The sequence below is a fragment of the Phlebotomus argentipes genome, unplaced genomic scaffold (assembly GCF_947086385.1).
Source record: "Phlebotomus argentipes unplaced genomic scaffold, Phlebotomus argentipes genome assembly contig_5, whole genome shotgun sequence".
NCBI classification, from domain to species: Eukaryota; Metazoa; Arthropoda; class Insecta; order Diptera; family Psychodidae; genus Phlebotomus; species Phlebotomus argentipes.
The window spans coordinates 8,937,467-8,958,331 of NW_026776165.1; the positions used below are offsets into that span (position 1 = coordinate 8,937,467).

The 20,865-nt window shown below is 42.8% G+C and overlaps 8 protein-coding genes across 8 annotated transcripts in view; 2 read left to right on the forward strand and 6 right to left on the reverse strand.

The window, feature by feature from the left end:
• Positions 1 to 3,030, reverse strand: part of LOC132265518 (uncharacterized) — a 45,477-nt gene extending 42,447 nt beyond the window's left edge. The window contains exon 1 of the mRNA XM_059766215.1: positions 2,327 to 3,030. Coding sequence (XP_059622198.1) covers positions 2,327 to 2,358 — 32 coding nt within the window. The 5' untranslated portion in view covers positions 2,359 to 3,030. The remainder of the gene's footprint in view (positions 1 to 2,326) is intronic.
• Positions 3,031 to 3,112: 82 nt separating this feature from the next.
• On the reverse strand, positions 3,113 to 4,073 carry LOC132265523 (PSME3-interacting protein). The gene is made up of 4 exons (XM_059766221.1): positions 3,881 to 4,073; positions 3,716 to 3,814; positions 3,499 to 3,659; positions 3,113 to 3,437 (listed from the first exon to the last, which is right to left on the reverse strand). Exons 1-4 carry the CDS (start codon positions 3,975 to 3,977, stop codon positions 3,135 to 3,137), a joined length of 660 nt encoding a protein of 219 aa, XP_059622204.1. The 5' UTR covers positions 3,978 to 4,073; the 3' UTR covers positions 3,113 to 3,134.
• Positions 4,074 to 4,271: 198 nt separating this feature from the next.
• Positions 4,272 to 6,517, reverse strand: LOC132255954 (serine/threonine-protein kinase PLK4). The gene is made up of 3 exons (XM_059752128.1): positions 6,402 to 6,517; positions 6,238 to 6,333; positions 4,272 to 6,171 (listed from the first exon to the last, which is right to left on the reverse strand). Exons 1-3 carry the CDS (start codon positions 6,441 to 6,443, stop codon positions 4,519 to 4,521), a joined length of 1,791 nt encoding a protein of 596 aa, XP_059608111.1. The 5' UTR covers positions 6,444 to 6,517; the 3' UTR covers positions 4,272 to 4,518.
• Positions 6,518 to 6,647: 130 nt separating this feature from the next.
• On the forward strand, positions 6,648 to 8,073 carry LOC132265525 (small ribosomal subunit protein uS12). Its single transcript, XM_059766224.1, has 4 exons — positions 6,648 to 6,715; positions 7,271 to 7,430; positions 7,686 to 7,884; positions 7,955 to 8,073. Exons 1-4 carry the CDS (start codon positions 6,712 to 6,714, stop codon positions 8,021 to 8,023), a joined length of 432 nt encoding a protein of 143 aa, XP_059622207.1. The 5' UTR covers positions 6,648 to 6,711; the 3' UTR covers positions 8,024 to 8,073.
• Positions 8,074 to 8,618: 545 nt separating this feature from the next.
• On the forward strand, positions 8,619 to 13,419 carry LOC132265617 (uncharacterized). Its single transcript, XM_059766350.1, has 5 exons — positions 8,619 to 8,931; positions 9,409 to 9,577; positions 10,070 to 10,216; positions 10,584 to 10,803; positions 11,645 to 13,419. The coding sequence occupies exons 1-5, from the start codon at positions 8,726 to 8,728 to the stop codon at positions 11,875 to 11,877; spliced, it is 975 nt and encodes a 324-aa protein (XP_059622333.1). The 5' UTR covers positions 8,619 to 8,725; the 3' UTR covers positions 11,878 to 13,419.
• A 46-nt stretch (positions 13,420 to 13,465) lies between these two features.
• On the reverse strand, positions 13,466 to 14,883 carry LOC132265932 (protein artemis-like). The gene has a single exon (XM_059766731.1). The coding sequence runs from the start codon at positions 14,868 to 14,870 to the stop codon at positions 13,719 to 13,721; it is 1,152 nt and encodes a 383-aa protein (XP_059622714.1). The 5' UTR covers positions 14,871 to 14,883; the 3' UTR covers positions 13,466 to 13,718.
• A 226-nt stretch (positions 14,884 to 15,109) lies between these two features.
• Positions 15,110 to 16,603, reverse strand: LOC132255955 (uncharacterized). The gene is made up of 5 exons (XM_059752129.1): positions 16,593 to 16,603; positions 16,421 to 16,516; positions 16,112 to 16,299; positions 15,288 to 16,044; positions 15,110 to 15,222 (listed from the first exon to the last, which is right to left on the reverse strand). The coding sequence occupies exons 1-4, from the start codon at positions 16,601 to 16,603 to the stop codon at positions 15,296 to 15,298; spliced, it is 1,044 nt and encodes a 347-aa protein (XP_059608112.1). The 3' UTR covers positions 15,110 to 15,222; positions 15,288 to 15,295.
• A 99-nt stretch (positions 16,604 to 16,702) lies between these two features.
• Positions 16,703 to 18,230, reverse strand: LOC132266161 (uncharacterized). Its single transcript, XM_059767013.1, has 2 exons — positions 17,935 to 18,230; positions 16,703 to 17,876 (listed from the first exon to the last, which is right to left on the reverse strand). The coding sequence occupies exons 1-2, from the start codon at positions 18,167 to 18,169 to the stop codon at positions 16,828 to 16,830; spliced, it is 1,284 nt and encodes a 427-aa protein (XP_059622996.1). The 5' UTR covers positions 18,170 to 18,230; the 3' UTR covers positions 16,703 to 16,827.
• Positions 18,231 to 20,865: the final 2,635 nt, after the last annotated feature.

Genomic DNA, 20,865 nt, shown 5'->3' on the forward strand with positions numbered 1-20,865 from the left:
AATTTTGCGCTTCTACACGGCATTTTACGGGTTAATTTTATTTATATATAGACACACACACACACACCTATGCAAATCGCGGGTGATTCTGCCAAAGTGAGAAGCACAAACACTTACTTGCATGTGCTTTTGATTAGCAAACTTCAGATGAGCACTCAATGGAATGACCGTTTTTGGGTAGAGAAATTACATAATTGCATGCCAATGAGAATAATATACTGTTGATTGCAGAAATACTTTGACACTCATGGCCAGATTATTTGGTGTAAAATTATTGTTGTGTATATGAAAAGGGGCGGAGCATTTGAGAAGGCGGAGCATCACATTTCTCCCATTAAAAAGAAAAAAGCACTCGCAGAAATCTCTCATACAGCAAATTCACCAGCATGCTGGCCTATCCTCATCTCCACTTCCCGTAGGAAAGAAAACCCGCTGAGATAGATGGAAAATGGCAATTTTATGACTCTTTTCCTCCCCCTCATCCATTCACATCACCCACAATTATCTGACACGTGTTATTTGAAGCCAAAACACTGGTCTATAAACAGAGAAAGCCCACATACAAATTAATGCAATTCAACTGGATTTTATTTCAAGACACTCGCTTGGCATGGTTCACACATGAGGGAAGTCTTAAATTCTTTCCCTCTCCCTCTCTCTCTTGCTCGATCGCTTTATGCAAAAAAGGGGACACAAATTTAGAAAATCCAATAAAGAAAAATCCTTATCTACTGCTCTGTTTTCCTTGCTTTGTCGTCAATGAATTCCAACCACCCACAAGCAGTCCCAGCAGTCCATTGAAGGCAAAGGAAGAGTGAAAGAGGGAGACATTTTCCACATCCATGAGTAGTAAAAGTGGCAATTAAAAATTATCCACGAATGAAATAAGAAATTACACCCAAACTACAAATGTACAAGTGTGTGCAATGAAGAAATTTAATGATAGAGCGCGAAGAAGAAGGAAGGAGATAGATAAAACCACCATAAGTCACACACTAGTACATGTTTTGGAGTGGTAAAAAATATACACATGAGGCTTTTTTCTTGCCTTCACTTCTCTCTCTCTCCCTCTTCCACTAATGTAAATAAACACACATGAATATATTAATGTTGAGGAGACTCTATGTGAAGGAGGAATGAATAATAAAAAAAAACACGATTTTTATCTCTAAACAATGCTACAGCGCGCGAAGAACGAGAAAGCATAGCAGAATTGAGAGGGAGAGAAAGAAATTAAATGCAAAAGAATAAACATTAAACATCCTGAATAGAGAAAATCATATTAATATTTTAATTTCTCTCTCCCTTTCCATGCAAGAGTCAAAGAAAAAAAAAGAATTAATAGTTGCTTCTGGGATTTAACTTTTTAAACTATTTATATACGTAATTTCGCAATGTTTTGCACAGCTCTTTTTTCATCATCACCGTCTGTCATCGGCACTGCACAAGGAGGGACAAGAAGACACTGACATCATTGCCAAGGAGGTGACATCAACTGTGTCTCGGGTGGAAGAAAAACAATCAGCGGGTTTCTCAGTGTGCAAAATTGGGACAACACTTTCATAGATAAATGGAATCTCAAGTGCAACATTCGCAAGATAATTTGCTCTTATATTGACAATGCAGTCGCATTCAAAATACCAAGAGAGCCACACAAAAGATAAGAATGTTTCCTGGCTATTCGCAATGAATCCGATTCACTTCAATTCTCAAGACCTCAAGCACTGAATAATTTCTTTTTCTTTTTTAATTGGTTATACAATATTTTGAAATGACATTGAATCTCAAAATTCGGTTTATTTCTCCACTTCTTTTTATAGTTTTCACTGAAAAATGCGCATTTCATTAGGGCTCTTTGCAATGGACAACTACATAAATGGAAGTACTTTTCTCTAATTGAATTCTTAGTAAAAGAGTAAGATAGATTTAGAGTAAAGGTTACGGAAAGTTTGCGAAATTTATAATTTAAGAAATTTGTCCTTTGTTCACCTCTTTGACATTGTAAAAACGCGTTCTTTTACTTCAATTTTGGATTATTTCTATACTAAGGATGTGCAATTTTGGAAAATAAACTTTTGTTTGTGTTTTTATTTGTACTTTTACAACTTTTACGTTAAGTAAAGTGCAAGAGAGATTCAAATAAGAGAAGAGTGTTGTCTCAATGTAGCATTCCACGGAGTGCACAAAGTGCTGCGCTGAGAAACCCTCTGAACGGGCGTCCCATTGCGAAATCAAATTATCCGCTCATTCCGGGAGTGCGCGAGGAGGGGAAGGGGGGCAGACAGGAAGTGCAGAGGGCGTGCGCTGCATGCGAGGATGCACTCACCTCTCGTGTGGCGGCGTCGATAAGTTATCCATGGGCTTTATTGCTTGTGTAATCCTGATTGGCTTCTCACTCACACCATTTGTCTGGCACTCTGCTCCCCATCCGGGGAGGATCACAAGTCACTGGGTTTCACGCAAGGACCACTCTGGGGCACTCCCACGGACGCGTCGTCGGAGCGGTCGGCGGAGAGTCGGCCTCCGCGAGCGCGCCCTTCCGGCGCGGGGCAAATGGTGGCTGCGAGGACACAAGTGAGATGCACTCTCTCCTCGCCCCACAGCGCACAATGCACGAAAAGTGCCTGGCTAATTGATAGCACACAAGATGTGGAATTAGCAGCAGCAGCCCAGAAGACTGGAGCCACTGCGACAAAAAGCATACACACACTCAACGCGAGACGGAGAGAAAACTGGTGTGAGAAATGGAAGGCAGCACAGCAAAGAAGAAAAAAGTCTTCACAGATTTCGCGACAAATGCTCGCTAGTCAGTCTACTTATTCCACCAGATGCACAATTAAACACATTTGGACACCAATTGTGGGTGATTTGGGTAAATAAGAGCACTTTTTGCATTATTTTCAAGCAGGAAAAAGTCCTCACAAAAACACTCCACCTTCCATCGCAATGACAGTGAAGTGGAGTGGTGAATTTGGTCGTGGGTGGTGAAAACATCCAGTTACCTTCTCGTTGATCGTGGCGCAGCTACGCGGAGTGTAGGCGAAGTGAGAGAGAAAGAGAATTCAACACCACAAAGTCTGCAGAATCCACAGAATTGTCCAATGAAAGGGCGAGAAAAAATTGTGATTTATTGACTACTTGCACTCTTCAGCGCTCTTCTTCAGGATCTTCCTGCCCACGAGGTCCAGACAGCACGGGGTCGTCATCTCCTCGATGTCCGTGTAGGAACTGTCGGATTCATCGCTGGAGTCATACTTGCCAATCCCAGGAAGAACGCCCAGACAAACGAGACCTTTCTTCTCGGCTGGCTCATCTCTCGACGATCCCTCGGCTTCGCGCTTCCTCACAATGACACCTTTCAGAATGGATTTCTGGGATGTGTGGCTGCTGGACAGGTTCTTGCTGATCTTCGGCTTCTCCAGTTCAATCTTCCGCTTCTGCCAGAGATATTTTCATTCAGCTCTGAGATGAAGATTTACTCCTGGTGGCAGAACTTACTCGATCAATTTGGCTCTCATCGATGGTGTTCTGTCTCTCCCGGAACTCCTGCAGCTCCTTGAGGTCCTGCAAGTGCTTTGCCTTCTCTGCATTCATCTTCGACTGATCCACCATGTCCAGGAAGTCTATCTCATCGTCATCCAGGCCACGGATGAGATTCTCTGTAAAACACTGCGACTTTCAGACAAACAACAAATTCCACCACGGAAGTTCTTACTCAGCTTCCGTGATTCCTCAAATTCCAAGTCCTTCTTGTCCTTCTGCTCCTTCAGCCTCTCATACAGCGACCGGCCATCGTAGGGCTCCTCTGGCTTCTCTGTGGAGCACCATGAAACGAAAAAAACGTGAGGCAACACTCAATTGACTAAAGCAGAAAAATCACCTTCAGGATCATCGGGCTTTCGCACTTTTTCCCACTCTTCCTGGCGCTTCTTCTTCGCCTCCGCCAATTCAGCCTCAGATATAAATCCCGAACTCATTTAGCCGGAACTTCTCAAGGAAATTTGGATTATTTTGTGCTTTGTTTTGGTTGGAAAATTTATATTGACATTGACAGTTCACCAAAACCCCAAAAAGACATGGAAGAAACATCGGACATTTCTGCAGAAATTCACGGTATATGAATCTTGTTAGAGCTGATTAGTCTTAAATTCGAATTGAGGAGATTGAAAAATCACAATTTATCTTATTTTGAGAGAATTGAAAAGTAAGAGAGCCTAAATATCTGTTAAATAATCTTTAAAAATGATTATTTTGCTCTAATTTCTGGACTCTTCTGTTTTACGATTTATTCAGACTGAAAATTGAAATTGCCACAATTTACTAAATATAATTTATTTGGCATTATTTCTAATTTTTATAAAACATAGAAAAATACTAAAACACAGGATATTTCCAATTTACAAAGGATGTTTTGCGCTATAATTAATCGTGAACTCTTTATGTACATTTTAATGAAATTAATGTGCGAAGGAAAATTATCAAATTGATTAACTATTGCTAAATTGCAGAACTGCGCTCTTATCTGAATAGTCTCATTGGTCTGGAGGAGAGTGGCGTCTGATCTGTGTTTTCTGTCTGCCTCAGCTGCTTCCGGACTTGCAAATTCCCGTGAAACATGCCCGAATCTTCTTTCGGTGCACAATTCTGCCAGTTCTCAATCGCCCTCAGCGCCTGCGGATGCCTTTGCGATCCGCCGCTCAGTGCGAACGACGACAGACTGCTGAGATTCGGCGTCCTGGACACCGATGGTGAATCCCTGGTATTCGTCGGTCGTCTGCCCACGATCGCGGGAAACCCCTCGCCCGTGGTCACACTCTGCAGCGTCCTCTCGAGCTCCAGACAGTGGCGAAAGCACTCTTCACAGTGCTCCAGCATCCACTTCTCCTCCGTCTTGCCACTGCTCGCCTTCACGCGCACATCCTCACCACTCCTGGTCACCATGCCGCCATCGTAGAACGTCAACTCGCAGTCCACGAGCGACTCCATGAGCTGACACTTGGCTTGCGTACTGTAGAACGTCACCTTGGGCGTTTTCTGGCGCACCAGATCGACGAAGCGGGCAGCATATCTGTACTTCTTCCAGTGAACCTCCGGCAAGTCATCGTGGCTGTATTCTTCGGCATGCGGCGGAACACCTGGTGGCTCCTCGCGCACGGGCGCCACTCCTCCCGGCGGCTCGTACACCACAATGCGCCGCCCATCGCCCGAGATGCGACACACTTGCGTCACACACTCGCCCAGCGTGCGCATTCGGATGAACTCCACCGTCACGTCTCCGCCTGGCAGGATGTGGAACACCAAGTTCTTCGTGCTGTGCCGCGTCGCCTGCAGACGCCGCGTGTTCAGCGGTGGCACATCGAGGCTCCGCTTCACCGCTAGATCCGAGAGGAAATCCGGAGCACTCTGGGTGGCCTCGAAGCAGCGCCGTGAGCGGTTTTGGCTGCTGGAAGAGGTGGCGAAGCCACTGTCCATGGACTGAACATGGAGCAGGCTGTTGGCCAGCATGAATGCGTGCCTCGGGATGTCCTCCAGGGCGATCCGCTCGCTTGGGTTCTTCTGCAGCAGCCGCGACAGGAGATCCACGGCGTCTGGCGAGAGGTAGCTGGGCAGCTGGCACGGGCTCGTGACCACACGATTGAGTGTCATAGAGGTGGCAGGCGTGGCGAAGGGCGGACGCCCCACGAGCAGCGTGTAGATCATGATTCCCACACTCCACACGTCCGCCGGCGGCCCGTGAGACGTCCTGGACGCCACCTCGGGCGACATGTAGTTGGGTGTGCCGCAGAGCGTGACGTGACGCTCATCCGGAGCCTCCAGCTGCACGGCGAGCCCGAAATCGGCGATCTTCACGCGCCGATCGTCCATCAGCAGCAGATTCGACAGCGACAGATCGCGATGCACGATCCGGAGGGAGTGGAGATACAGTAGGCCAGCCACCACTTGCTTCATCACGCCCGCAGTCTCCGTCTCGGACATAGTGCGCCCCAGATTGTTGAGGAAGATCTGCAGGTTGCCGTGACGCGCCAATTCCAGCACTAGATAAACGTAGTTCTCATCCTCGAAGAAGGCAAACATCTCCACGATGGACGGATGCTTCAACTGTGAGTGAATAATCACCTCTTGCCTCACGCGCTTCTCCAATCCCCGCTCCAGCATCATCCGCTTGTCGATCTGCAGAAGAACCGGAAAGGATTATTAGCTTCGCTGCCTCAGAAGATGCATCAGTCATAAACTCACCTTCTTAATCGCCACAAAGACTCCTGTCGTCAGGCACATGGCTTTGTACACTTGAGCAAATCCTCCCTTGCCCAATGGCTCTAGCATCCGGTAGTCCTGCAGGAGACAGATAAGAATAAGAATGAAAACATTCATTTTCCGAAAACAAACAAAAACAAGCTAACCTCAATTCTCTCTCCCAAGTTCATCTTAACGTCTCGGCTCATATTTCACCACTCAATTTCACGATCAATACCTTCACACGCTGTGCTTATTGATGAAACTATACGGACTTTTACGCGGAATTGGGAAAAATCAACTGAAAATGCAGAAAATTCAGCGTATGAATTTCACAGTCGTTGCTTGGCGTCATTTTTTTCAAAACTTCTCACTGACACGAGCGCCTCTCGTGGCAAATTTCAATTCTGGGACTCATTTGACGTGCGTGTCACAAATCTCTCTTTTACTTCCGTCGCTTGCGCTTGTGCATACAAAATGGGTAAGTGCTCAGTTTTTCTGTGAAAATTGGTGGGAAATTCCTTTGAACTGTGGAAAATTTGTGAGTAATAGTCTCCCTGAGAGTTGTTGTGTGAAGTGAGGGTGGAATTTTGGTGGATTTGTTGGGAAAATTGTAGAGAAAAGTGAGAATCGTTTGTCCGGCTATTGAGTGCCATCATGGCAGCAGCGTGTTTTGTAGTAAAATCCACTTTTATTTCAACCATCCTTCATGGGAAATGTGTTAAATGGTGTGGAATTGCTGAGATGTTTAATGCTAATTCTCTGTTTGAAGGCATATCGGTGGGAATTACCTGAAAGTGTATCTTTTGTATGACTTTTCTGCCTGTAACATTTCATCGGCAAATCAGCATGTAAATTGGAAGATTATTGATTTTTCTCGGTGTCTTGGCGCGTAGCAAAATGCACGGGGACCGTCTTGACCACCGCGACGGTGGGGAGAAGTGTGGGGAATGGGGAGAAAAGTGGGCAGACAGTGGTTTTGGGTTGATGTGTGACACATAACCTCATTGTTCATGTGTGTGTTTGTGTTTTGTAGGAAAGCCGCGAGGTCTCCGGACTGCTAGGAAACATGTGAACCACCGTCGTGACCAGCGATGGGCGGACAAGGACTACAAGAAGGCTCACTTGGGCACACGCTGGAAGGCCAATCCCTTCGGCGGCGCGTCTCACGCCAAGGGAATTGTCCTGGAGAAAGTGTAAGTTTTCCACAGCTAACGCTACTCCTTGATTCCTTCCAGGCGCAACTCTGCAGGCAGTCTGGTGACTCGCAGTATATCCCTGTGATTCGGTTGTTCTGAGATTCCGATCACAGGAGTATATACTGTGAGTTACTGAAAAGCACCAATCGACACAGGTTTTCTGCATTCTTGAGCGTGAAATGCACTTAAATAGTCCTTCGTGGAGTGTAAATTTGCGGTGAATTGTTGAATAAAGACTTGCTCTTTTTGCAGCGGTGTCGAAGCTAAGCAGCCCAATTCTGCCATCCGGAAGTGCGTTCGTGTCCAGTTGATCAAGAATGGCAAGAAGATCACGGCGTTCGTGCCGCGCGACGGCAGCTTGAACTACATTGAGGAGAACGATGAGGTCCTGGTGGCCGGATTCGGACGCAAAGGTCACGCTGTGGGCGACATTCCCGGCGTCCGCTTCAAGGTAGACGATTGAGTGGATTTTGTAATTTGCCGACTCGCCGGCTAATTGGCTTTCTTTCGCATCTTTTCAGGTGGTGAAAGTGGCGAACGTGTCACTGCTGGCGCTCTACAAGGAGAAGAAGGAGCGGCCACGATCATAAGTTATAAGGAGGAAAGCCCGAGACGCGTTAATAAATGTGGAAGAAGAAAATCTCAGTGGTTTTGAGGGTAAAAGGGTGAGAATTTTTCTAATTTTTTCAACGGCGACGTCAATTGCTTCATCATCTGCTTTCAAGCCTATCTGGGCTCAAGCATTGAAATTTTTCAGGAATACAGTGAAGGATTGTTTGACAAAAAATTGAATCAAAATACCATGTTTGACAATGACAATGTCTTTTTATTATGGAAACAGCAAATTATCTCGACTTTCTGGAGAGCAAACTTGAGTTTAACTTGAGCTCGTGATTCGATATTTTCGCGGCGATACTGTTGCCTTGCGAGAGGTGAAAAGGGTGAAAAGCACTGCGCGTGAGCGGAGTTACTGGAAGCGCTTCCAGTCTTTCTCCGCACAGAGTCGGTCGGAAAAGATGTTCCTGAGGCGAAAGTGGTCAATTGAGTGGCAGTGACAAAAGTGGCCACACGAGTCACACCTCGCGGTTGTTGCTGCTGAGGAAGAAAAAAAAAGTCTCCTGGAGTATTGAAGAGGATTCTCGAGTGCAGTGCGTCTCTTCTTCCTCCTTTTCCCTTTCCCCCTTTCAAAACACCTCGAGTTCTTCCTCCACAGTGTCCTCTCTGTCCTCCATGGTTCTCCCATCGCTCTGACTCTGCTCTTGTGTGCTTCCACAAACTTCTTCGCCTGCGAAATGGCCTTAAACTCGAGTCCGAGCGCCGCTGATCGGGGTGGGATTGAAATGGTGCCTTTGAACAAGCAAAACAGCCAATCTTCCATGACGTCGAAGCAATCGAAGCGGCCGACCCAGAAGAAACTGCAATTCTCCACTCCGGAGTGCAGCGTCACGCCGATCTCCGCGATTCCTGGCAATCGCATCCTGCTGCCCGGACGCAAGAGGTGAGCGTAGAGAGACAGACGAGTGATGCAATTCCCTCTTGACATCGCGTCTGTGACCAAGGGGGAGATAATACGAATTGCACTTCACTCACTGGCCTAAGCTCCCCTCATAATCTGAAAAACTCCTTGAACTGCTTAAGAGAGGGAGGAAATTCCAGGAGAAATTGCAAGATTTCTGTGATTTTTCTCCTTTATTAACCTGAAAATTATTTACTTATTTTTTATTAACAATATTTTAAAATCCAGAGTTGATATTTTTCTGTGAATCAGCATTAAATTGTTTTATGAGTCTTTTTTTTGCCATTCACCCAATTAAGCCTTAAAATAATTCTTCTTAAGGAAAAGTCTGAAGTATTTTTTATCTGAAACAATTGGCTAATAAGTCTTAAGTTTGAATCACTCAAGAGGAATTTATTCCTAAGACTTGCGCGAGAGTTGTACAACGCTTCTGACCTGTCTCTCCCTTGCTCGCGACAGGGAGGAGGCGATTGTGATGGCGAACCTGCGGAAGAGAGTGGCTGCTTGTGACCTGACCAGGAAACGTGTCCCAGGCACTTCAGCGCCGGATGATGTCAATGCCAATGAGATGTGCGCTGAGCAAGGCGCGACTGAGCCTCTTCTGGACAACCGCCCGCAGCTTCCGAAGGTGAGAGACGCTACCATTAGTCACTCTTTTGGGTCTTGTGATAAGATTCCAGTTGAAATTACGTCCTTAAGCGCCTAAAACTGCAGTTTTTCTGCCGTCCTTTGCTGAACAGAAAAGGAACAGAACGAATTTATCCTTTCTTATCAGCCTGCTTTCAAATATTGAAAAAAATCTTGAAAAAATCCCATGATTTTTCCTTCTTTTTTCTCCCTGCAAATGGTGGAAAATTATTTTCACTGGAAGTTTCCCAGGTCACAATTCAACCATTCAAATTGTTTACATCACGAAGGCGATAAACCTGTCCAGTTGTTGGGAATGAAATCCGCATAATGAGGAAGTATCAAGTGTGTAAATCACACACACGCAATTATTCGATCCATCATGAGGTTGAACTCGCGCAGCGGGAAAGCAAACTATCGAGAGCCTTAATTGCTCAATACCACTTTAATAGGCCAATAAATCGCCCTCAATTTCTCTCTGTCTCTCCCGAAGGTGACTTCAAAGCACAGGGACATGAACGGAGATGAATCGCCGAAGATGACGGTGATTCAGGACAAAGACTTCATCCTCGACTGTCTGTGTTGGCACAATGAGTATCGCGCGCGTCACGCGGCGCCAGCGCTCACGGTTTCCACTGAGGTGAGTTGCAGAGCCTCAAAAAAAATGGGTAATTTCGCACGGATGAGCAACTTTTTCTGGTCAGTGGTTCAAGTTCAAGGGTGTGATAATTCCCACCCTTGTCTCTGTCACTGGCACGAATCCCAATCGAGTTGAGTACACGCGGATGAAGATAAACATATCAGAATGGAGATTTGGATGAGAAGAGTCGCAATCTCGACTTGAAATCAAATGATTGTCGCACAAAAGGATTCGAAAATGATTTCTTCAGAGTGATGAGATAGAGATATAATTCAGAAATTGAATGAAATCACGCGAAAACAATTAAATGTCCACATGTAACAATAAGATTATGAAAATCTCTGTTCTTTCCAACTCTGTTTTGCAGCTCTGTGAATGGGCACAGAATTGGGCAAATCATCTGGCGAGCACGAATGAATTTTACTATCGCTCGGACAAGAATCTCGGGCAGAATCTCTTCTGCTGCCCCATCAGCGCCCTCGTGACGGATCTCACGGGTCAGGAGGTGGCGTCGTACTGGTACAGCACGGTCAGGCGCTACAACTACTTCAAGGAGCCTCGCCTTCTGCACACCAACGTCAATGCTGGTGAGTGCAATTTGTGTCCGCTCAATTGGCGGCCACTCGTCCAATGATAAAGGCTGAGTTTTATCGCGCAGCCAACATCAAACAATTGAGGGTCATTGGCGAGAGCGGCACTAAATTTGGCAGTTTAGTGGATTATGTGTGTGCGCTCGTGCATTGGGAATTCCACAGAGGCTCCTTGGCTGCCGTCCTATCGCACGATCTCGAATTGGGCAGAAGCTTAGCAGACAATTCGTATTGTGCGACAAGAGCCAAGAGAAGTTGTGGCTAAAATAGAGCTGAGTGGGTGGGAATGTAATAAAAGGAATGGAATTTCATTGAGTGCTGAATATTAAGTTGGAATCGCTACAATGTCAGTGATATTTTACGGAAAATGCTGATTTTGGGCTCTTCAGCATCTTAAGTGCTCGCTTTGAAAGAGCCTTTCCACGATACTCTTTCATAAGCATCTCACATTGCAATCTTTGATCTTTCTTGTTCTTTGTAGGAAATTATTCAAAATTAATTCATGAAATTAAACAGAATAATTCAAAGATAAAATAAGCTACAAAATGCAAGTTTTTGAATATATTTTATAGCTAAATAACTCTATTCAATTATCTTCCCAACTTTGCATTATAACCATAATAACTAAGGAATAGAAGATTGAACTGAGCTTTACTAAGAGGATGAATATTTAAATCTGAAATACACTTGAACATTTTTTGTAGCTTTCTAGTGAATTTCGATCAATTCAAGCACTGCAGTAAACTCTGGTCTCTATTCTGCTCAAAGTTTAGCATTTTGAAGCACAAAAGCGAAAATTCAGCTGAGGAAAGCATGCTTTTCCGCTCACTCTTTGCAGGCCATTTCACGCAGATGGTGTGGCGCAGCAGCCGATACTTCGGCGTGGGCAAGGCCACGTCCAGGACGGGTAAGATCTTCGTGGTGGCGTACTACTTCCCGCCTGGCAACGCCGTGGGCGCGTTCCAGCAGAACGTGCTGCCGCCCATCATGGACCAGGAGCCGGCGGGCAGTGACGCGGACAACAATCCCATAATGTCCATCCTGAAGCCGGCCAGCGGCGCCTCTAACTGAGGCGCGCGGCGGCGCTGGAAAGGCATCACGCGGTGGCCTCGCAGAGTTATATTTTTGATAAAGTTTAGGATCGCGCGACTCTCGCGACTGATGTAGCAGAATATGGCAGCGATGCACTGAGACAGGGATAGGAAGAGCCTAGGAAGTGTGTGAGTGTATGTGGATGATTAGGAGAATGTCGATTTGTTTGAATGCACAAATTTTTTTGGGAACGAGGAGGGGATTTTGTAATGTGATGGAATTAAAGAGGTAAGAAATTATATGAGACTAAAAAAAGATTGTTGCAACAACATTATACATTCCAAAGTATATTTATATACATGAAGATGGTTGAAAGGGAAGGATTCTAGAACTTTATCAATGGCAAGGGGGAGATATTACGATCTGAAGTGATGTACAGCTGTGTTGGCGCAGAATTTTTAGTTTCTTTGGATTAATTTGCTTTAAAAAAAGATTAGTTTTTAGTATTCTTCTAGGTTTATGTGATAAATTTAAGGCAGATTTAGAAAGTCACTAACCTCAAAAAACCAAAAATTTGCATTTAAAAACAGCTATTTTAGATATTCTTTTAAAAATGTAGCCCTAAAATGGTTAATAATAGTTTTTGGTTTGTTCAGAACAAAAATTACAAGAGAATTTACACAAAAACACCGTTTTTGGCAAACAACTGGTTTTCTAACCACACTTTACCTCACAATTTATTAAATATTCTAGTGAAGAAACTTAGAGGAAGCCTAAAAAGTGCTAAAACTGATGATTAAACATGTTTTAGAAAGTGATTCTCAGATTTCAGGATGTCAGTCATATTATCTCCTCCTTGATAGAAGGTTCTCTAACAAAAAAAAAGGTGGATAATTATCAAAAAAGAAATCTAGTTAAAATTGAGGCTTCAAGTTATTTAGAAGTAATTACCAAAACAAATTAAGAATATCAAAGAAATCTTTCAACCCTTCTTAACACATATAATGCAATTTTTTGAGTCTGTTAGAGTCGTGAAAACATATTTAGAAGCGCAACATAGAGCATAAAGTGAGGTGAAAAGAGAGATGAAATCGTATACTTCCGCATTGTCGTCCATTTTTTGGTAGATGCACAAAATAGGAAGAGTTAGAAGGAATTTTACTCAGAGGATATTTTAGTTAGCAGTTAGCTAAACATTATATGAAATACAATTGTGAGAGAGAGCGCGATTTAGGATATTAATTTAGCCATGAATAAATGCAGAATCAGTTCTTCCACATTAGATTGAGAATCAAAGAGTCTGCAATTGACGAATGCTTTTAGTGTTTGCGAAATTTTAAAGAAAATCTCTTCCTAAATCGCTTCATTTCGACAAAGAAAATTAATAACATTTTAGAAAATCTGCCTTGTTTTCCGTCTGGCAAACAAGCACAAAAAAAATCCCCCATGCGAAGATAGTGATAATTGCTTAATGGAAATTTAACGGAGAAAAAAAATTACAGAGATATTTACATAATTAGTGTAATATTGCAGAAACTGTTACTGTAGCAACAAAAGGTGAAATCAAATATAACAGTGGTGAAATGTTTGATGGTAATCTTTTAATTTAACTAAAAGGCTCCGTCGTTGTTCCGCAAATTGCGTGAAAAGTGGCCATCAAACGCTTGTTTTTTTCTTCACACTGGAGTAGGAATTTCTGCCCTAATTTACAGCACTCCCAGGATTTCTCAACAATTGGCTTGTTTTCCGTAGAATTCTCCTATTTTTGTGTATTCAAAAAAGATGAGGAGTAATATATGCAAGAGATATTATCACTTTATTTATCCTATAAATTCCCTAAATTCGGTTTTATTCTAGAGACGATAATAAAAATTCAATCATTAAAGCTTCTTCCTCTTTGGAAGGCACATTATTTCATTGTCAAATTCCTCTGATAGTTTTTCCTCCCACGAACTCCCACTCAACTTGATGTTCCTGAAGGAAATCTCCTCTGTCGTTTCCGCTGCACTCTTGGGCGTCTCTTCGGCATCACTTCCAGCGAGAATCTCTCTCAGGACACTGAACATTTCTGCGCGAGATTCAGCAGATTTCGGGACGACGTTCAGCTCCACTTTGCGCGGTTTTAGGAAACCAATGAAATCCTTCAACTCCGCGAGACTCGAGTGGCTGGAGTAACACACGCGGAATATTCTGGATTGAGACTTCGTGAGGCAACTCGTCGTCTTCCAGTTGCGCCAGAACAGCGCCGACGGACGAATTTCGCACACTTCTTTTCCCTGATGCCGCACAGCTGAGCATCCGGGCTTCCAGCACGCGTGCACCTGACTCTGCTGTCCGTCCAGCACGAACACACCGTCCATGTCGGGAATGTGGCAGTAACTGGACAGATTGTCCAGATCGATGTGGAGGGATTTTTTGGTTCTGCGGTGAATTTCCCTGAACAGGAACTCCGATCCGTAGCGAGCCGGCGTATTGATCCACACGATGTGATTCGGCGAAGTGCCAGTCCACTGCTGGATCCTCGCCACAATGGCATTTGTGCTGTCCATGCGAGAGGGAAACTCGGCGAATCCCTTGTCCAGGAATGTCGAATCCACGTAAACACAGTCCAAATTGCTACGGATTCTCTGGAACACCTTGACATTTCGCACATCCTTCTCACGCAGCCGGAAGTCTCCCGTGTAGAGGACTCTGCAGCCGGGCGACTCGAACAGGAACATCACAGATCCTGGACAGTGACCAGCTGGAATTGTCGTAACGTGCACAGTCTCTCCGCGGATGTCAATTGCCGTCTCCACGCCAATCTCCAGCGTCCGCACGTCTGTTAAGTGGCTGAACTTCCTGCGCAAGATCACAGTAGAGATCTCACTGACGAACAGCGGCCCCGGCAGTCCCTGCAAGTCCTCCAGGCCGTACATGTGATCCGTATGGCAGTGCGACAGGAAGAACACCGAAGACGCGCGATTTTCGCCGTCAAAGCGATCCACTGACACGCCAGGAAACTCACTGAGTGGTCCAGGAAATGTGCTCATTCTTATTTGGCCAAATCACAGCGCTTTTCTCCTTCACACAGCAAAATATTGTGCAATTTGCAAACATAAACAAAGAGTGACGTCACTCGTGGGTGATTTCTGCTGACTTCACGCAGTGCAATTTGAGCATAAACGAATTTATTGATCTTCAAGAGATTTTCTTCACAATTTCGCGGCCTTTGCGACCCAAAACACTGAAGAATTTCCAGCGTTTCTTCAGTTTGTTTAATGGCTCTAGACTGCGGTTGAAGTTGGTTATCCACCAAATTCAGCAGTTCTGCCGACTGAATCTGTCTCTCACCTCTCCGGAAGTCAGCATTCTCGGGAATTCTGCCAAGACTCTTTATAGTGTCTGTGAATATTTATGAATGTATGAATAAATTGCTGATTTATTAGCTTAAAAACATTTTTTCTTACACGAATCTTCAAGCTCTGTCACTCTTTGTGTCGCTGCCTGGACAATTTGCCAGACGAATTTGCTGAAGCTCGCTCAGGCTGGGCAGAGGGAATTTGTACGCGTGCTGCAGATACTCATAAGCCTGCGGACCGAAATCGGCTAACTTGTTCGCCCTGAAGAAGTCTCTTTTTGTCCACTCGCGCGTCACGCCACGAATCCTGTCCATCTGGCTGGCAGTGAAGAAGTGGCTGAAGTTCCGCGGCACTTTGTTGATCTGCGAGCGCATTCGGCGCAAAGAACTGCTCAGCTTTCCGTTCTCCTCCAACAGTTTCTTCAGCTTGGACTCCATCTTCTGGTTATTCTTCAGTATCGCCCTGTATTCCGCTTCATGTTCACAAGTCTCAGGCATTTCAGGATCATTTGCCTGCGCATTCTCTCGCTCCTGAGCTTCCACGGATTGTCTATCGAATGGCACGAGGGTAGGAATGTCTTGGAGAAGGTACAAATCATCGGGAAGCATCTCTAACAGCACTTCCTCGCCCTGGTCGTTCTCTGCGAGGATCATTGTTGGTATCTCAGCCTCTTGGTTCATATCGTCTGACAGAATACAATTCTCATCTTCATCCACGAGGCAGAATTCTTCTTGCAAATCCGCCTCCTCAATTGGCCGCATTTGGTATTCCACCTCACCGGGATTCACTCCCGGAACCTCCTGAACCACGAAATACTGCTCAGACGCCACCTGATCCTCACGCATTGCCGGAATGGTGGGAAAAGCTGAAAGAGAACACATCAAGAGAGTTAAGAAAAGACCTGGAAATTTCCTCTAACGCTCTTCTATCACCGCTCTTCTTGAGGATAGGCTCTCCTTCTGGATTCCTGCCCCTGAAGCAATTCTCCCTGAAGTGGGCAGAACAGATCTTCACCCCCTGCTCACAGGGCATGAACGAAGATGCCTTTTCCAGCACTTCCTTGTCGATGTTCTTCGAGCAGAACTCCGTCCAGGCTCGCTGTTGGACATTCTGATCGCCCCTGGACACGGGGTAGAAGCCAAGAGAGGGCATTGAACTTGTGTTTTCACATCCCCTCACGCAGCATTGCATTTTGAGACACAAATTATAAATATTTGCACGGTTTTTGAGAAAAAGCGCACCTTTTTCCGACTACTTTGACACTTCCGAATGCCAAACCCAATAGAAGAAAAGACGCAGAAATATTCTTTAGACTGAACGATGTGTCAGATGATGTTCTGAACGATTTTTACCACAGTTTCATAACGTGAACTTAATTCATGTGCAAAATCTATAAATTTTCAAGTAATTTACCTCTTTTTCATTTTTACACTAATTGCATAAAACAAATCTCAGCAACATTGTTCTTATTATGAGTTATAAATCAATACAATGAAATAAACGCCCCTTGGTTTTCTATTTGGTGAATTGCATTTATTGGGTCAATTTCAAACCATAACGATTTTCATATCTTAACCAGATTTTTTAAAACATTAGAATATCACAAATCTAATTTCCTTTTAAATCCATGTTGACATTTATTATATTATTAAAATAGATCTTCATAGTCCTGAGCAAATTTCCTTATCTTTTCCGCACTAGCGGGAAACTTCTCTTCCCATCTTTGGAGCGAATCCAAGGATGGCAGAGGATACTTCAATTCATTGTACAGGAATGTGTACAGAGGCTCGCTCAAGTGCCTCAGAATGAGGGCATTTTTGATCTCAGGAAGTCTCCATATAATGTCTTCTGACGTCTTGAAGATTATGTTCTTCTGCGTCTCGCTCAGCACATTGTCGACATTGTCCAGGAGGAGAAGGATATTTTGATAGTTCTTCCTCAGTTTCTTTTCCTTCTTCAGCAACATTGCATATTGATTCTTCTGCGTCTGCAATTGCTTCTTAAGATCGCTTTTCTTCTGCAGCACCGCCTCGACCTTGGAAATGAATTGGCAGCTGATGGGATTGCATTTGCCGGACGAATGTTCACCTTCTGACTCGTCATCCACGTCAATTATGTCGATTTTTGGTGGCAGGAAGATCACATCGTCATCCTCGGAAATTTCAGATGGGTCAGGAAGTTTCTCTGGACTGTTCTCGCGGACATTCGGCCTCTTAACTGCCCGTTCTCCCTCCACAGGCTCTTCATCAGCTCTCTTGCGCTTTACTGTAGTAGTGTTTTCCACCTGGATGAGCTTGTCAAGATCCACAGAAGATTTCTCGACGGGCTTCTTGGAAATCTGTTCAAGCAGAGCGCTTTTCAAGTTAGTCCTCGCCAATTTCATTTCCTTCAGTACGACTCTGCCGGCTTTTCCCTCAGTCTTCCCGGTGTCTTCCCGGAGAAGAGTCTGGACACTGACAATCTGGATATCGCTGTCGGCGTTTTGCCTTATCAACGGATCAGGACAAGTGTGATGAGTTAATTTCTGTTCTTCCTCTTTGTGATTTGCCTCAGTATTCTTAACAGTAAATCCTTGCAGTATGATTTGAGGCTCTTCCTGAGAAACTGATGGATTGGGATCATTGCACTGTGAAGTGGTCTTCTCGGCTTCCTTCGGTGGCTCAACCTTGGCCATTCTCACGTTCAGCTTGGGAACAACTGGATCAAGACACCCATTACTCATCCGGAATCTCTCACTAACATAACCTCATCTTACCATTTTGCTTTAGCGGCCTCAACCCATTGAACTGCCCAAGCGGGTCTTGGGCTGCAAAGTCACTCTCCACAAAGTGATCAGAACATGCGGTGAGACGGGGCCCGTGGCAAACCTTCAGCCAGGCACACCTTAGCTCCTGCGGAGCATTGTGTGGCAACATGTAAAGTGAAACGTTTCGTGGCAAATGAAGTTTATGGCGCCAACGACAGCCTTTCACACTGCACGAAATGGGCATTTTGGTGATTTTCCAGACTGAAAATCTCTCTCAAAACAAACCTTTTATGGCACACTTGCCATGTTAATGATTCCGGAAAAAGTGACATTCTTTGGCGTGTGTTTGAAAATTTGAATGCATTGCAAGCGTTAACGGATTGTGTGAATTGCTCGATTTTTACAACAGAAATAATTTTGATGAAAGAAAAACAGTAATGGAGACTTAATGGTCTTTATTTCTGCAGAAATTTATGGGCCTCTAAAGAATTTACTTGCAATTACTGAAAGAAAAGAAATGAACTGGGAAGATTTATAACAGTTTGCTATAAAATTCGGAATTGTATTTTGGCGGGGAAAAATTCAAATTTATATAGTTGATCATCTCAACTGACCACGACGTGATTTAAAATTAGCTTGGAAAAGCATTCATTAAGCAGTTATTTTAGGGATCTTCGAATTTTGGAATTTATTTATAAAATTCAAGGTTTTCCATGCTCAAAACCGTGGAAAGAATTGAGAGATGTATAAATGAAAGAGCATTCGTTATTCTGACTGAGGCATTTATTTTACATATATAATATTCATTATTTATTATTTATATGTATATTGTGTATACATATATAATATAGTTTTTAATATTTTTGTTTTTGAGTTTAATTAATAATAACACATGTACAATTTTTTAAATTGATTTCATCACACAAAAGATTTCTGTTTTTTTCCTTTCATATATTTTTTACGTTTTCTTATCATCTTCAGTTTATATGACCATTAACTTCATTCCTTCACGGTTGTTTTTTTTATAGTGATTAATTTTCACTTCCGCTTTGCTTTTTTGGTGGATTTTTTTTGTAAGTTTTTCTTTAGATCAACATTTATTAGTATAACATATAGAAAAAATTTTCATTTCTTTCCTTTTCTGCTTCAATAAAATGTTTTTTTTTATTCATTACATGTATATAGAAGTGTATTTTATTATAATATATAAGGTAGTATATAAACAAAAATATATCAAATCTCCTTTTTCATTAAATTACATTATGGTAATCAATACATATGTAGGATAGTATTACTTTTAAATATATGTTTTTTTTATAATTTTGTGTTTTGTTGTTTTTTTACATCTTTTATTCTTATCTCTTTTTTTCATAGATGGAAATATTTTCACTGAGACATTACGAGAAAACTAATTCCTTGTTCACTATTTTTCTGCTGACAGTTTTTAGACCATTATTGCGATGAAAACTTAAGAGTACCAGACACTGTTTTTTTTTTAGTACTTAAACTCTAGCCTCTAGGATTGTTCATCAGTACTGTCACTTTTTATGCATTTTATGAGTAGATATCTTTTTCACATCCTCTCAATTTACTCTTCAACTCTTCTTGCACTTTATTTTGTCAATTCCCCTTCCTTGAACTTGTTGGTACTTGTATTTAGTACATGCTTTAGTGGCGCATGTGCTCTGAGTATATAGAATAAAGAAATATGACGTAAGATGGCGTTGCGATTAATCAACGGAAAATCTTGATTTCTCTGGATATTCTCTCTTTTGGATTTCGTCTTCTCAATTTTTCCTGTGTAGTTTATTTTATGGTGCTAAATTTGATTCACATTCTTAACTAGCCTAAAGTGTGTTCATCTAAATTTTCCTTCACTTCTTTTCACTACATTAAAATAAGGAGAGGTGTATTTGGTGCTTTGTGCATCACAACACTTATGTGCAAATCTAGCAATAATTATATACATCAATATCCTTACTTAAGTAACCTTAAGAATCGTTTATTACTTTCAATATAAATTGACCATTGAACCACCCCGCGGGAGGTTGCTTCTATCGCCTGTTGTTCTGCATTGTTCATGGCGTGATCACTTTTTAGTACATTTTAGTATAAAGCAGCAATCATAATCTCTCCCTCGGTAAAAGCCATTCATTCCATTCTACTTTCTCTTTTTCTTTATATTATTGAACCTCAGTTTCGCGCTCTTACTAAAACTCACTTTTCATATATATAATTCTTGGGTCAGATGAAACATACAGAGAGAATATTCTCAATGACTCTTTGGCAAGTAATAAGTGCTTAAGCAAATTATTCATGGGATTTTGTAGGGTGACTCTTTTCTCTCTCAAATTTATATGCGACTAAGGGACGGGAGAAGTATTGCTTTCGAGATCACTGAAATTGATTTTGACAGATGCGCGATTAGAAAGAGGACTTCAGTGGAGATAAAATCAGCAATTCTTCATCACTGAGGTTCAAAGGTACTTGTGACTACTATGTAATGTGTATAAATATATATGTATGCATATTACTTCATTCATAAATTATATATAACTGTTATTATTAACCATGCTGTCTCGCAATTTTATCATTTCAACTCTAGTCTCGTTCAATATTAGTTTTCCTCCAATTCGCATCAAACCTGGAGACGTTTGTCAATCTTCTGACATGTGTTACTTTGACATGTGTTAAAAATGTCTCCAAATTTGATTGTCCTATCCAATCTCACATTTAACACGAACGATGATTTTTTTTCTGTTTAATTAACAATCATTCAATGTGAAATAGACGCCCATTGAATAATTACTTTTTTTCCATACCTTTCACTTAAAAAATACAACGAAAAACTAAAATATATCACATTTGGTGTGCAGTGCATTTATATACTTTTTTCTCCTAATAAATTGTTTCCACTCATTTTTTCTTGCCATCTCTGAC

Excerpts from the sequence above, each read along its gene's own strand:
- LOC132266161 (XM_059767013.1), bottom strand. The coding sequence starts at position 18,169 with ATGCCCATTTCGTGCAGTGTGAAAGGCTGTCGTTGGCGCCATAAACTT. Across the intron at positions 17,877-17,934 it reads GAGGCCGCTAAAGCAAAATG|TTGTTCCCAAGCTGAACGTG; the intron begins GTAAGATGAGGT and ends GTCTTGATCCAG.
- LOC132265617 (XM_059766350.1), top strand. The coding sequence starts at position 8,726 with ATGGCCTTAAACTCGAGTCCGAGCGCCGCTGATCGGGGTGGGATTGAA. Across the intron at positions 10,217-10,583 it reads CGCTCACGGTTTCCACTGAG|CTCTGTGAATGGGCACAGAA; the intron begins GTGAGTTGCAGA and ends TCTGTTTTGCAG. Across the intron at positions 10,804-11,644 it reads GCACACCAACGTCAATGCTG|GCCATTTCACGCAGATGGTG; the intron begins GTGAGTGCAATT and ends CACTCTTTGCAG.
- LOC132255955 (XM_059752129.1), bottom strand. Across the intron at positions 16,300-16,420 it reads GTCAAAGTAGTCGGAAAAAG|GGGCGATCAGAATGTCCAAC; the intron begins GTGCGCTTTTTC and ends CCCCGTGTCCAG. Across the intron at positions 16,045-16,111 it reads GCCTATCCTCAAGAAGAGCG|CTTTTCCCACCATTCCGGCA; the intron begins GTGATAGAAGAG and ends GTTCTCTTTCAG.
- LOC132265525 (XM_059766224.1), top strand. Across the intron at positions 7,431-7,685 it reads GGAATTGTCCTGGAGAAAGT|CGGTGTCGAAGCTAAGCAGC; the intron begins GTAAGTTTTCCA and ends CTCTTTTTGCAG. Across the intron at positions 7,885-7,954 it reads TTCCCGGCGTCCGCTTCAAG|GTGGTGAAAGTGGCGAACGT; the intron begins GTAGACGATTGA and ends GCATCTTTTCAG.
- LOC132265523 (XM_059766221.1), bottom strand. The coding sequence starts at position 3,977 with ATGAGTTCGGGATTTATATCTGAGGCTGAATTGGCGGAGGCGAAGAAG. Across the intron at positions 3,660-3,715 it reads TGAGGAATCACGGAAGCTGA|AGAATCTCATCCGTGGCCTG; the intron begins GTAAGAACTTCC and ends AGTGTTTTACAG. Across the intron at positions 3,438-3,498 it reads ATGAGAGCCAAATTGATCGA|AAGCGGAAGATTGAACTGGA; the intron begins GTAAGTTCTGCC and ends TATCTCTGGCAG.
- LOC132255954 (XM_059752128.1), bottom strand. The coding sequence starts at position 6,443 with ATGAGCCGAGACGTTAAGATGAACTTGGGAGAGAGAATTGAG. Across the intron at positions 6,334-6,401 it reads ACTTGGGAGAGAGAATTGAG|GACTACCGGATGCTAGAGCC; the intron begins GTTAGCTTGTTT and ends TGTCTCCTGCAG. Across the intron at positions 6,172-6,237 it reads TCTTTGTGGCGATTAAGAAG|ATCGACAAGCGGATGATGCT; the intron begins GTGAGTTTATGA and ends GTTCTTCTGCAG.
- LOC132265932 (XM_059766731.1), bottom strand. The coding sequence starts at position 14,870 with ATGAGCACATTTCCTGGACCACTCAGTGAGTTTCCTGGCGTGTCAGTG.